The sequence below is a fragment of the Oenanthe melanoleuca genome, chromosome Z, assembly GCF_029582105.1.
Source record: "Oenanthe melanoleuca isolate GR-GAL-2019-014 chromosome Z, OMel1.0, whole genome shotgun sequence".
Classification (NCBI taxonomy): domain Eukaryota; kingdom Metazoa; phylum Chordata; class Aves; order Passeriformes; family Muscicapidae; genus Oenanthe; species Oenanthe melanoleuca.
In genome coordinates, this window is record NC_079362.1 from 38,587,407 (window position 1) to 38,600,517 (window position 13,111).

Here is a 13,111-nt window from a genome sequence, read left to right on the forward strand (position 1 = left end):
GGCTCCATCAGGGCCGGCACGGCGCTGCTGTCATCGGTCTAGTGCGTGCTGTCTCACTGCTCCAGGGACTGGAGACCGGGGGATGTTCAGTGACAGATCTCAGCCTCTCCGCTGCCTTAGCCTCACTACAGGAGGCAGACCTAGGGAGGCAAAAGCGCAGAGGGGAGTGGGACATCTGGTATCGTCGGATTGTTTTAAAAGAAGTGTTGAAGCCAATGTGGGTATTTCACAGCTCCTAACCAGAATAGCCTTTACCAGCTGTGGTTAGAGAGTCTCACCTTGTTTCTGCACCAGTCTCATAGGTGTATCTAGTTTCTGGTTAGAGCTACTTAGGGGCATTGTATGCCTGAATATGACATTGTATCTGGACAGGTAGTGTTGTTTAGAAATATTGGGGCTAAGGAAGGAGAAGGAGAGGGAATCTTTTAAAATCTATTTAATTTTAAAAGCCTGTAGATATAAAACTGGGAGCCAACTCTGAATGAAAACGTCTTAGGCTTCTCTGTTTTTATCCTTATTTCACACACACATGCACACACACGCACACACTCACACACACACCTTTTATTTTGTTCTGCCTTTGCCACAGTGTATAAAGCCCTATTGAGACATGTAGGCGTGATGTGTAAACCGGATTAGCAGTATGAAAGAAAGACATACAATGAGCCTGAATTGTTTTACTTCCTTTTCATTTCTCACGCCTATATCTCTAATAAATTTGTTGCTCCAGCAGTGGGTCAAAGAGATTGTGTCACTCCGCTTTTTTTTTCTCCAAGGCCCGATGGCAGAGATCATGGAACTGAATGCCCTGCCTTCTGGCACATGCAAAACTTGAGCTCTGTCTTTACACAGACCCAGTGTTGTCCAGGCTGGCTAAAAAAGGTTCAGCGTAACTTTCCCCCCTCAATGCACATTAATGTCCTGCAAGTGGTGGGGCATTTTGCCAGGAAAAGAATCTGATTTGAAGACTGCTTGGGTTTTCAGAGGTAAAGCCCCTCGTGGAATATGACAAGGTCTGCTAGGGTTGGGATGTCTTCGTGGTTTTGGACGCAGCAGGCTGTTGCTCCATCCACTGTCTTCCGCAGCTCCCCGTGCGCTCTTGTCCTCCTCTGGGAGTCCGCTGCTGCGCGGGAGGAGCCCAGAAGCCTCGGAGACTCCTCTGGAGGCACATTGCCCCACAACCCTCCGCAGAAGAAAATGCCAGCGCTCCTGGGTTGGTGCTGTAGATCCCTCATTTGCTCCTTTGTGGCGTGCAGAGCAGCTTTCCATTAAAGGAGATCAGGGGTAATTAGCCGCATTATTTTGACAAGTTGGCTCGAGCAGTTCCCTTTCTTCCAGGGCTGAGGAGGGGGAGAGGCCGCCCGCCTCCTTGCCCGGGCGCGGGCGCTGGGCGGCGGCGCTGCCCTGCGGAGCGGCTCCCACTGCGCGCCGCCGCCCCTCGACGGCAACCCCCGCCGGCCCGGTGGCCAGCACGGCACTGACCCTGGAAAAGGAGAGGGAGGCTCAGGCTGCCCTGCAAAACCCTGTGACTGTGATCTTACGTCAAAGCCAGAGTCAGGTGTGCAGGCGGAGCACAGGGCCGAGGCAGACCTGTGCACTTGTGCGACCCAAACCTGTGCGAGGGACAAAAATTCGAGGAAATGCAAAACATCTAATTATTTTCCCACAAGTCGGTCTTCTCCCGACCGGTGAGATGGTCAGCTCTCTTGTAAACCGTACAAAAGGAATCCGAAGTGCCTGCACTTCATTTCTGGCTTTTCTTTATTAGGATAATCAGATGCTCCAACAGCGCAAATGCTTTTGATACGTGTCTGCAGCAGAAGAGCCACCTGGAAAAATGTGTTAAAAGTAAAATCACTGTAAATATCTGTTACTCATTGTTAACTTCTACTGGATTGATCCCTTACTTGGCTGGAGAAGTGTGAAGCTCTGCAGTATCGGGGGTTCTGTAAGTAACAGGCTGAACATAAAGTCAAGGCTGAAATTCTTATACAGCAGCCCGGGCTATCTAGGCATTGAAAGGAACAGGTATGAATCGTTGTAAACTGCAGCGCCTCTACATAAGGAGACAACTTCCCAGGCCTTCACCACAGAGCACGTCCTAGGTAAGAAATCTGAGAGATCCCTTCGAGTTGCTGAAGATGGAGACGGCCCTTGGTGTGGAAGAGCAGTTGCACATGCATATCAGAGTCAGCAGTGCTTACAAATGTAAATAAGGGCAGATTGATAAGGAACAACATTATTGGCGGGAATGTAGCAAGCAGGCATCAGCTATGAGGCAGACTGGGGGCAGCCACTGCTCTGACCACCCAAGTGGAGACTTTTACACTGACATTTCTTCCTTGAGGAGAAAAAAACTCCAACATGCATACACACACCCATCTCAGAAACAAGACCAATTAGATCTCCGTAGTAATTAATCTCTTCTGTATGCTTAAAAAAAAATTTAAAAAATCCTTTCAGACCACAGGGAGAGAGGGGAGATTAAGACAATGCATGTTAAATTTGAATCTTCAGATAGAGTTTTGGAACCAGCAGTGAGAATGGGCTTTAGGCTACTGTGTGAAAGTTAGCAGGCAGGATGCACATAGAACAGCGCTGGTGATTCCAGGTCTCTCTTCCCTGGTTTTGGAGCCTACTAGGAGGCTGAACCAATGTGGTTCTGTGCCCATCCCTTCCTTCTCCCGTACACGGTGAGAACTAGTGTCACATCACTTCCTAGCTAGATGGATGGATGGTCACTTTCCCAAGTGGAAACTTGAACTGGAGGTGGCCAACTGCACCCCAGGTGCAGGTTTCAGCCTCAAACAGAAAACAGCTTCAGGTTTCCTTCTCCCATACGTATGCACCTACGTGTGTATGCATGACAGTTTGCTATTCCTAGCAGCTTTCCTGGAGACAGTCCTGTGTAGAGCACAGGGAAGGGCCTTCCCCGAGACAAGTTTTCCCAGGGTTGGAAAAAACGGAGTTGGGACGCGATCAAAGGAAAAAGGGACCCCCTAGCCGGCGGGTATGGCCCTCGAAAGAGGAAGGCCCTGACCGTTGGTGCCTTCAGGCAGTCTCACAGAGAGAGCGGTGCGGTGCCGTGCCGTGCGGTGCGCAGCTCCCTCCCGCCGGTGGCCCCGACTCCCGGGACGCTGCCAGCCCTTGTTGCCGGCGCCGGGACGGCCCCGCTAAGGGCGGTCGCCAGCCCGCCGAGGGAAGGAAGACGCTTGCAAGTGACCAGGGGCTGAGGGGTTTTGCTCAGGACCACTGCCCCAGGTACACGCACGGCGAGGCTGAAGGGAGAGGTGCGCAGTGCCGGAGGGTTTGACAAGCCGGGCACCGCACAGGGCAGGGGCTGCACGGGGCGCTCTTCTCACCTCGGGTCCCCATGCCCTTCTCTTCATGCTGCATTTCTCCCACGCCCCCTCCAGCTCCCGAGCTCCTTACAGCCGCGCTGCTCCGCAGGCGTGCAGCAGCCGTCCTGCAGGAGGGCAGCCCCCCAGAGCGCCTCCCGGGCTGGGCCGGGGCGAGGGGCGGGCTGCCCGCTGCCCCCCGCGCCGCCGCGCTCGGGGGTCCGCCAGGCGCGCAGCTCCTCCGCGGGGAGCCGCGCTGCGCCCGGGGCCCGAGCCCGGCGCTGGGGGACGCGCGCAGCTCCAGAGGCAGCAGCAGCTAATGGCTGATTCTCGATAAAGAGAGAGCGGAGAAGCGGTGCCAAAAGAGTAAACAATCGCGTGTAAAGAAATGTTTAGCGCGGCCAGGCAGGCTGCTTTTCATGGACTTTTACACTAAAAACATTAGAATTGTCTTTCCCCAAGTTTCAGTTAAAGAATGAGCCCTAAGTTGAAACAGCTAGCTACTGCCCGGCTTTAAATCCCTTAAGTGTTAAATTTTCATTGTGTTTTTGTAACTGGACGGAGTGGTTTTCTTGCAAGGAACTAAGTCTCCTCTTTAGTTAAAAAGAGAGAGGGAGAAAAATCTGGCACTTTCTACCGCAGTATACACCACCCTGTCATTATTCCTGCAAGCCTGGGAATTCAGCTCGGACCTCCCAGTATTTGTTGCAGTTCGAGGCCAAGGTGCCTCTAAAAGGATTTTCTTTTAAGGCCTTTAGAAATCGTTTAATGCTGCTTTTTCCTCGTTTCCCTCTCTTTTTCTTAAAAGGAAAAAATGTATTTCTATATGTCCCTGGCAAGAAAGTTCTGCGCGTGTATTTGCAAGCATCCCGGGCGAGGGTCGGGGGAGGGGGAGTAAGGGGGGGGGGTAACGCTCTTGAAAAGAAAACGAAGAAGAAAGGGGGAGAAGGCATTCCTTAATGGAAGTATTGCATGCAAAGAAGACTGGATCTCTTTAAGGCTCCCCCTGAAGCTGGAGATGCACACACAAGGGTTGTCGGCCTGGGTGGTCTCTCTACTTTGGTGAGCTGTTGCTAAGCAGCTAATAATAGTCATGTTTGCTGAGTAATTTCTGCCCTCCCCGAGCCAATCACCTCGCAGAAACCCAAGCCATCTGACAGCCCCGGGGGCGGGCTCTCAGCCCTTTTTTTTTTTTTTTTCCTCCCTCTCTCGCTCTCTCTCCACTCATACTCCCCCCACCCCCCCACCCCTCCTCCTCTTTATCCAAATGGAGAGAGTTCTTTTTTTCTTCTTCATCTCATCTCTGGAGCCGAGGGGCTGCAGCTCGGTGCTGCCGCGCACACACCGGGGGAGAGCGCCAGGCAGCCGCCCGCCCGCCGCCGCGGCGGGGCCAACCGCGGATCCCCGCCGGCCCCGCGGCCCGCGGGAAGCACCCCGGCGCTGAAGCAGGATGGTGCAGCGCGGCGAGGCAGCCCAGCAGCAGCAGGAGCAGCCGCGGCCCGCCGCGCCGCCGCCCCGCCGCCGTCGCTGAGCGCCGCCGCGGACAGCGGCTTCCCGGAGGCAGCGGCGGCCGGCCGGAGCAGGCGATTTCAACGGGAGCGGAGGACAGCGCGGCGGCGGCCGGGGGATCCCGGGGGTCGCGCCCGCCCGTCCGCCCGCCCTCGCGGGGCGCGGGGAGCGGCCGGCTGCAGCTCGGGGTCCGCGCGCGATGTGGCAATGGGAGGCGCGGGGAGCGACTCGGCCGGAGCGGCCGCGGCGGCAGCCGCCGCCCCGCGCCCCGCGTGAGGCGGCCGCGCCGCAGCAGCCCCAGCAGCAGCCCCAGCCCCGGCGGCGGCGGCGGCAGCAGCGGCGGCAGCAGCCCCCGCAGCAGCAGCATCAGCCCGCGGCCCGCAGCGCCGCCAGCCCCCCGCGGCCCCGCCGCGCCCCCGGGGCCCCGGGCCCCGCCGCGGCAGCGCCAGCGGCAGCTCTCCCGTCCCGCCGGCGGCGGCAACATGGCCTCGGCCGGTAACGCGTCGGAGCCGGAGACCAGCAGCAGCGCGGGCGGCGGAGGCCACCCCGGCCGGGCGGCGAGGAACGGCGGCGGGAGGCGGCGAAGGACTGGAGGGAATCGGCGCGCCGCGGCGCCCGACCGGGAGTATCTGCAGCGGCCAAGCTACTGCGATGCGGCTTTCGCCTTGGAGCAGATTTCAAAGGTGCATTCAATCTCTCACTCTTTTTTCCAGAGATACCCGCTAGTGGTAGTGCTGCTTTTTCCGCGGGGGAGGAGGAGGGAGGTGGTGTGTTTTCTCGCGGGGGTGGAAGGAGGAGATGGAAACGAAACGGCCACCAATAAAATGCTGGGAAAAAGAGAGGGACGTCTGTGACTCTTCAGTGCGGGAGAGAGTGCCCTCCTTCCCTCCCTGCTCGCCTGTGCCTGCCCTGGTGCGTGCCTGTGCTGAGGAGCTCTTCTCCTCCTAAACTTCCCGAAATAGTCCCGGCCTCTCCATGGCTAGCCCCAGGCCCGCTCTCCCGCTCCCACTCTCCCTCCTCTCTGCTTCCTTTTTGCTTCACCATCCCCTCGTAGCGCCCTGCGACCTCGGCAACACCCGCTCCCGGCCGGAACAGGGGAGAAACCGGCCGGCCGGTTTCTTGGCAGAAGTTGGGCTTTTGTGAAGTTTTCCGCCGAGCGCCGAGACGGCGACTGCCCTCGGAGAACGGGGTCCCCCAGCAAAGAAGGCAGCGGTTTTCTCCCTTGCCCGGCAGTCGGAGAGGGAGCGAGGGCCGTAAACAAATTGCCACCTTAACTCTGTCGAGCCGGTCCCCGCGGAGAACTGGAGGTGCCGGCCCGGGCGGGGCGGGGGGACGGCCCCGGCCGCCAATCTCAGGCGGCCAAAAAATGTTCAAAGTAAACAATCTCCAAAAGCTGCCTTGCTGCAGGGATGGTTTCACTTCAGGGAGCGGATTTCTAGGCTTTGTAAGAAGAGGGAAAGGAGAAGGGGAAAAAAGAAAAATCCATGTGGCTGCCCTCTTCCGTTCACAAATATTGTCGTAACTTACAGATGGCTGCTCTACTTCCTAATTCAGATCACACAGCGTCTCCAAACTCTATGGAAATGAATTACTTCAGATCTTACAGCGCTGCTCACCACGTGGGTCTTGCCTCAGCACCAAGCCCCTGCTAGGAGCTGGGAATGGGGGAAATGGCCACTGCTACCCACTGTTTGTCACACAATCTCCCCGCCTCTCCTCCCCAGCCATTCTGGGGTTCCAGGAGAGCAGGAAAAGGGACTTTTCTTTCTTGTGGCTGCTGAGGTTCATCGGAAGTGGTTCCTTCTTCCCTGGAGCCACGGGTCGCGCCAGCGATTCGCCTCCTGAGCTGGTGGCGGTGCCTCGGGCAAGAGAAGAGTATGGTAGTGGGCAGCACAGGCGAGGGCCCGGGGGCCGACGCAGTGTTGTCACCCCCAAACCCGCGTGTTGGTCTGGGGCAAGGATGGCTGCCAGCAGGTACATCTTGTCCCTGTGTGCGTGCTCGAGGGTGGCTTCTCGGCCCGGCTGCGGGGCCAAGGGTCCTGCTGGAAGGACGCCTGTTTGAGCTGTTCACGGAGCTCCATCCTTCCTCCGGGGACTGCGCCCCGAGAGACAGGAGCTGTCCCGCTCGTGGGAGGGCTGGGGGGCTCCCCCCGCTTCTAGCGGCTGCCGCAGCCCCCACCTACTGACCTCTTCTTGCTTTGCAGGGCAAGGCGACGGGACGGAAAGCGCCGCTGTGGCTGCGAGCAAAGTTTCAGAGACTGTTGTTTAAACTGGGCTGTTACATTCAGAAAAACTGCGGGAAGTTTTTGGTTGTCGGCCTCCTGATATTTGGGGCTTTCGCTGTAGGATTAAGGGCAGCTAATCTCGAGACCAACGTGGAGGAGCTGTGGGTGGAAGGTAAGTCCGGGGGTGCCCCTGTTTCCCGTGGCCGGCGCTGCCCGGGGCGGCTCGGCATGCCCGGGAGGAGCGGCCGCCGGCGGGGAAGGCGGGCGCTTGTCGGGGCGGGAGGCGGGCGCTGCGCTGGGGCGCGCAGCCCCGGGCGGCGCGTACCACTTTTCCGCCCGCGGGGGGCCGCGGCCGCCGGGCCGTGCGCTCGGCGGCGGGTCGCCGGGACAGCCCGTCTCCAGCCGCCCGTGCTCTCGCCTCTGCCCCGCCTCGCAGTGCGGAGGAGCTGCGGGCGAGGGGTTTCCGCGTCCCCGCCGGCGGTGGGAAGTGGCCGGGCTGCCGGGAGGCGTCCCCTCCACCATTTTGGGAGTGCGCGCGGCCGCGGCGGGGGAGGGGCGGGCGGCGCGGCGGGGCGGGAGCCTGTGTGTGGTCCTGGGCTTGGACAGCTTTCAGCTGTGGGGAGCGCCGGGCTCCGCGCTGGAAAAAAAAAAAAAAAAGAAAAAAAAAAAGAGGACGAGAACGAGGAAAAAAAAAAAAACCCAAATAAAAAAAAACATAAAGAAAAAAAAAACCAAAAAACAAAAAACAACCCGCGAATGAAAGGCAGCCGAGGCGAAGCGAAGCCCCGAGTGGGGCTGCCAGGCCGGGCGGGGCACCCCGCGCTGAGAGGAACGGCTCCAGGCTGCCGCGGGTTTGGCCTTTAGGTGTAATTCTTGCTGGGTTTTTTTTTTCTTTTTCTCGTGTTGTTGGGTCGTCATCGTGGTCCCCGACACCCCCCTTTTTTTTTTTTTTTTTTTTTTTTTTTTTTTTTTTTTTTTGGTGGGGAAAGTACTGTTTATTAAGTATCACGTTCCCCTGTTGGCTGCTGGGTCTACGTGGAAACAGTTCCTTGACTACAGCAATTACTACTCTAGGTTTATGTCAAAGTAGCTTGCAGCAGAATTTGGCTTATAAAAGTTAATATGGGAGGCTGCATAAATAATCATTACTAAATAGCTCTCTGTATGTGTATGTGTGGAAAAGCCAGTGCTGAGCGCAGACAAAGTCGGTGACTGTTCTGGAGGTGGTCTGTCCTGCCCGAGGTGAATTAGAGCGTACAGGGTCGGAGTCCGTCCTTGCAGATGACAGCCGTGTTGGGCTCAGGATGGGATTCGCAGGTCATTTACTGAGTGCTGGGTCTTTTCTGTTGCGGAAAATAATGATCTTTTTTTGGTTCATGTAGTGTAGTCCGGGAGCTCAAAATATGGTGAGATCTGCTGCCAACAGTTCTGCCTGGCAAGAGCAAGGCGCTGCTGAGTCCCATCTGTAGGCAGAGGTGTGCAGTCAGGGTTTGTCCTGGTCACTAACTACAGTGCCTTAAATGCTAGTGCAAATGACTGTGAGTCTTGTTTTTCCTCGCTGTTAATTTTTCTTCCCAGTGAGGTTGTTGTGGAGATGTTTATTTTAACATTTTTGCTCTTAGGTATTTTTTTGCTTTTTTATGTTGGATAAATTAATATATAATTGCAGCTCCATACCACATGCTCTGTTGACATTTATTATCCTGATGTTACTGGGTGTTCACTTGCTTGGAATGGTGATCATATTCTATTAATGCCACCTGCTTTTTGTAACCTTGTAATACCAAAAAAATTACTTGCTGATGATGCCTCAGTGACTGACCAGTCAGTAAAAATGCAATTCTCAAGGACAAAAAGTAGAATTTGTAAAATAGTTGCTTGGTTCAGTTACTGCACCGGCCTCTTCTCATATCATTGTTGTTATGGGGAAGGGGTGAGAGGGGAAGAAGAGGGGAGTTTCTAGTGGAAATTGATGTCTGAGGTTTGTAGGGCCAAGATGAATTCATAATACAGCTGTTTTTTTGATAGAGTTGACCTATGTAATTTCACATCTATTTAGTTTAGTTTTTTCATTAAAAGGAAATTAAAACTCTGCATTTAGAAATCCTTGCATTTCAAAACTAACCAGCAAAGTCTAGCAGACTGAGGTGAAATAAAATACTCTGTATTAAATTTAAATTAATTTCTAGTTTTCCCATTCTAGCCCTATATGACTGCTCATCTAACAGATAGCAATTGCATATTTTTGTTGCTGAGCTACAGTCAGGAGTGCAGATGGAGAGTTTGAGATGGAACAGATACAGGAAGAGATAGCATGGGCAATGCCGTTCTTCCTATGCAGAAGTGCAGAGCAGCACCAAACTTGGTCTTCTGAACTTACATGCCACTGGTCCTAATAGGTTTAAAGTACACTCCATGGAGGTTGATGCAGTAAGGGACTCTTTAGATCAAGGTTTCTCAGAGCAGAACAGTGGCTGAATTGTTCTGTTTATTTAAACAGCTGTCTCGCTTTACCTTTTACCTTTTGTTTACTGAGTTTGGATGAATTAGGCAGTGCTGGCCAAATATAGAATCATGGAATTGTTTAAGTTGGAAAAGATTCATAATGTCATCAAATCCAACTGCTAACCCAGCACCATTGTGTTCAGGCTGAACCATGTCCTTAAATGTCACATCTATGCACCTTTTAAATACCTCCAGGGATGGTATTTTGGGATGGCCTGGTTCAGTGCTTAATAGTCCTTTCAGTGAAGAAATTGTTTTCAGTATCCAGTGTAAACTTCTCCTGGAGCACCTTGAGACCATTACCTCTCATCCTGTCACTTGTTGCCTACACCCTCCATTCAGGTAGCTGTAGAGAGGGATGAGGTCATCCCAAGGGTGCTCTTCTCCAGACTAAATTACCCCAGCTTCCTCAGCCATTGTCATAGGACTTGTGCTCCACTGCCCTTCTCTGGGCTTGCTCCAGCACCTCAATGCCTTTCTTGTAGGAAGGGGTCCAAAACTGAACACGGGATTCAAGGTGTGGCCTCACCAGGGCTGGGTACAGGGGGACAGTCACTGCCCCCTTCCAGCTGGCTGCACTTTGCTGATACAGGCCAGGGTGCCATTGGCCTTCTTGGCCACCTAGGCACAGCTGGCACATGCTCAACACCCCCAGGTCCTTTTCCTGGGGTACTTTCCAGCCATTCTTCCCCCAGTCTGTAGTCCTGCATGGAGTTGTTGTGACCCAAGGGCAGGACCTGGTACTTTGTGTTGTTGAACATGGATGGTATGAACCTCATGCCTTTGGCCTTGACCAATTGATCCAGCCTGTCCAGATCCCTCTGCAGAGCTTTCCTGTCCTCCTACAGATTGACACTCCCACCCAGCTTGGTGATATCTGGGAACTGACTGAGGGGGCACTTGAACCCCTCATCCAAATTATTGATAAAGAGGACAAGTTCTGTTCACTATCACTGAGCCCTGGGGAGCCCCTCCAGTGACTGGTCACCAACTGGATGTGACTCTCTGGGCCGGGCCGTCCAGCCAGTAATTAACCCAGCAAACAGTGCACCTCTCCAAACCATGAGCAGCCAGCATCTCGAGAACAACGCTGTAGCAAACAACATTTAAGGCATTATTAAAGTTTAGGTAGACAAGATTCATAGCCTTTTCCTCATCCACTAAGTCACTGAAGAAGCAGCACCTGCCTTTCATAACCCCATTCTGGCTAGGCCTGATCCCTGGGCTGTCTTGGATGTGCTGTGTGGATTCATAGGTTACTTGAAACACATTTCAAGTAGCAGTTTTGATTTGCTCTGAAACTTTTTACAGTTATTACTGCTGAATAAATTGGCAGTATTTATTTAAAGAGGCAGATTTGATATGGTGTGTTTCTGAATACTGTGGAGCATAATACAGCACTGAAGTTTGTTGGAAGTAAATGATTGCTTTAAAACCATAACAGAATTAGTTAACAAATAGAGAAGTGAACTTTGAATGAGTTTTAAGACCATGCACATTTCAAGTTAAATGATTAGTAGTCTGAACCTGCAGCTGTTATGGCAGAAATATCTACATATGTTTAGAAGCTCACCTGCTAGGCAAACTTTGAGAGAGATCTTCAAAACATCATTCTTTCAGATTTCCTGTAGTAGTCTTCCTCCTTCAGAAGGTATTCTTGGCCTTCTCTGAGCCTCCTGATACCATAGGTGATTTTCCTCTCAGCTTGTTTTTTGACACTAAGTGTTGTAGAGTAGCTTTCTTGGTGGGGAGGTTTCTTTTAAACATGGTCGTCCTCTGGCTGCTGTTCAGAGTAGTTCAGTTATTACTCTGTGTCCTACAGTGGTTCCGTCTATGTTGCTGTCTTGTAGACTTGCTCTCGGTCATCTTTGCCTGGGACATATACCTGTATCTTGTCAGCACATGAACAGATCTGTCATCCCTGTATGCATGCATTGCTGCTGGGGGAGGCTGTCTTTTGGGGCAGGCAAATTCTGTACTGGCATTTTAATGGCAGTTCTGTTATTCAACTTGACTTGAACTGCTGTGTGTGGGTGTCCGTGCACCCTGGAGTTGTGGAGAGTGTTTGTTTGTTTGGCATCAATATACACTGTACTCACAGAGAGGGGAAAAAAAGGCTTTGCATTGATTTCCTCGGTGACTGCATTTTGTTGGACACAGATGTGCTTTTAGAATCATCCATTCATAGCTAGAGAGTGCTCTGGATGGAAAAGAAATCATGCTTATAACTGGTTATGTTTATTTGCTACCGCTCTTAATAGGCAGTCTAAGACCTGGTGTGTCAACAGCAGTCACATGTATAAATTCTCAGCCTCTGCTTCTGAAAGAAGGTAGTTTTGTGGCTCCAGAGAAGGTTCTGTTAAACGAAACTCGAAATTTGACTTTTGCAATGCCTTAAATGATGTTCATTGGAGCATCTTATAATAGGAGAGATTGTCAAGTCTTGTGCTGTGATAATTAATTTCATGTCACCATTGTCTTGGGATTTTTTTCTCCTCACTTTTTTCATTAGTCTTCTTCCTTAAGTGGTCAAAGATCTTGCTATTCTTTCCTTCCTTTTTTGCTTTCTTCACTTTTTGTGCTAGCTGAAGCTCAGTCAAACTGGTCTCCTCCTGAAGTAGCCCTCTTCACAGAGGTTTGTGAAACTTAGTGAGCTTGAATGGAACTCTGACATGCAGAGCTCCTTTTTTAAGCCAGTGTGAAGGAAGACAGTGGATGATACAAATAGGACATCCTGCGGGGAGTGAGTGCCTCAGAAGCTGCATAGTTCAGGTCAAGTATGTGGAACAAAGTGAGTGTGTTCTAATTGTAAGTGAATTAAGACTGAGCGTATACAGCAGAAATACTCTGTAAGTCAAGATTTGAGTGATGTGTAGTATTATTTTCTTTCTCTCTTAAGGGAGAAAATCAGGTTGCTCTATTCTACTTAAGGCTGACCCTTCTTAAAATATGTTAATCTACCCATGCAACTTAAGAATGAAGTGAAAATGAGGAAAGTGTGTGAGTGATGCAGGAACCAGTATTATTTCCGCAGATTCTCAGTTTTCTTAACCCAACAAGATTAAGTGCAGGTGGAGAGAAAAGTTGTCCTTAAGTTCTGCCTAAAGGCACCAGTTAACTTTATCCTAGTATTCTTTGGAGAAACAAAAAAGAATAGTAACGGAACAGATCTGTGTGAATTTGTTTTTTCAAGGAGACAGATTTATGTGAATGGGCTGAAGTAACATATTTGGTTTGAGTACAGTTAGCAGGTCTTGACCCAGTCAAGTATAATTCCTTTCTCCCACAAACATATGCATTTGTGGACAGCAGCAGGGGTGTTTTAGATATGCTTGCTTCTCCATTGGCATGCTATAGATGACAGAAGTTACTCTTATGTTACAATGGGTGTTGAAAGGCTCTCTGGCAGTCAAGACATTGTCTTTGATCACATCACCAAATTAATTTGTTTCCTGTGAGTCACGTGACATAAGAGCTTACTTATGCTTGAATTCTGTCTTACCCTGTGTTGAATTCCTCAGCACATATTGGAAG

The 13,111-nt window shown here is 52.0% G+C and overlaps 1 protein-coding gene across 1 annotated transcript in view; it reads left to right on the plus strand.

The window, feature by feature from the left end:
* Positions 1 to 4,522: 4,522 nt before the first annotated feature.
* PTCH1 (patched 1) overlaps positions 4,523 to 13,111 on the plus strand; it is a 67,853-nt gene continuing 59,264 nt past the window's right edge. The window contains exons 1-2 of the mRNA XM_056514116.1: positions 4,523 to 5,530; positions 7,052 to 7,244. Of these exons, the coding sequence (XP_056370091.1) occupies positions 5,330 to 5,530; positions 7,052 to 7,244 (394 nt within the window). The 5' untranslated portion in view covers positions 4,523 to 5,329. The remainder of the gene's footprint in view (positions 5,531 to 7,051; positions 7,245 to 13,111) is intronic.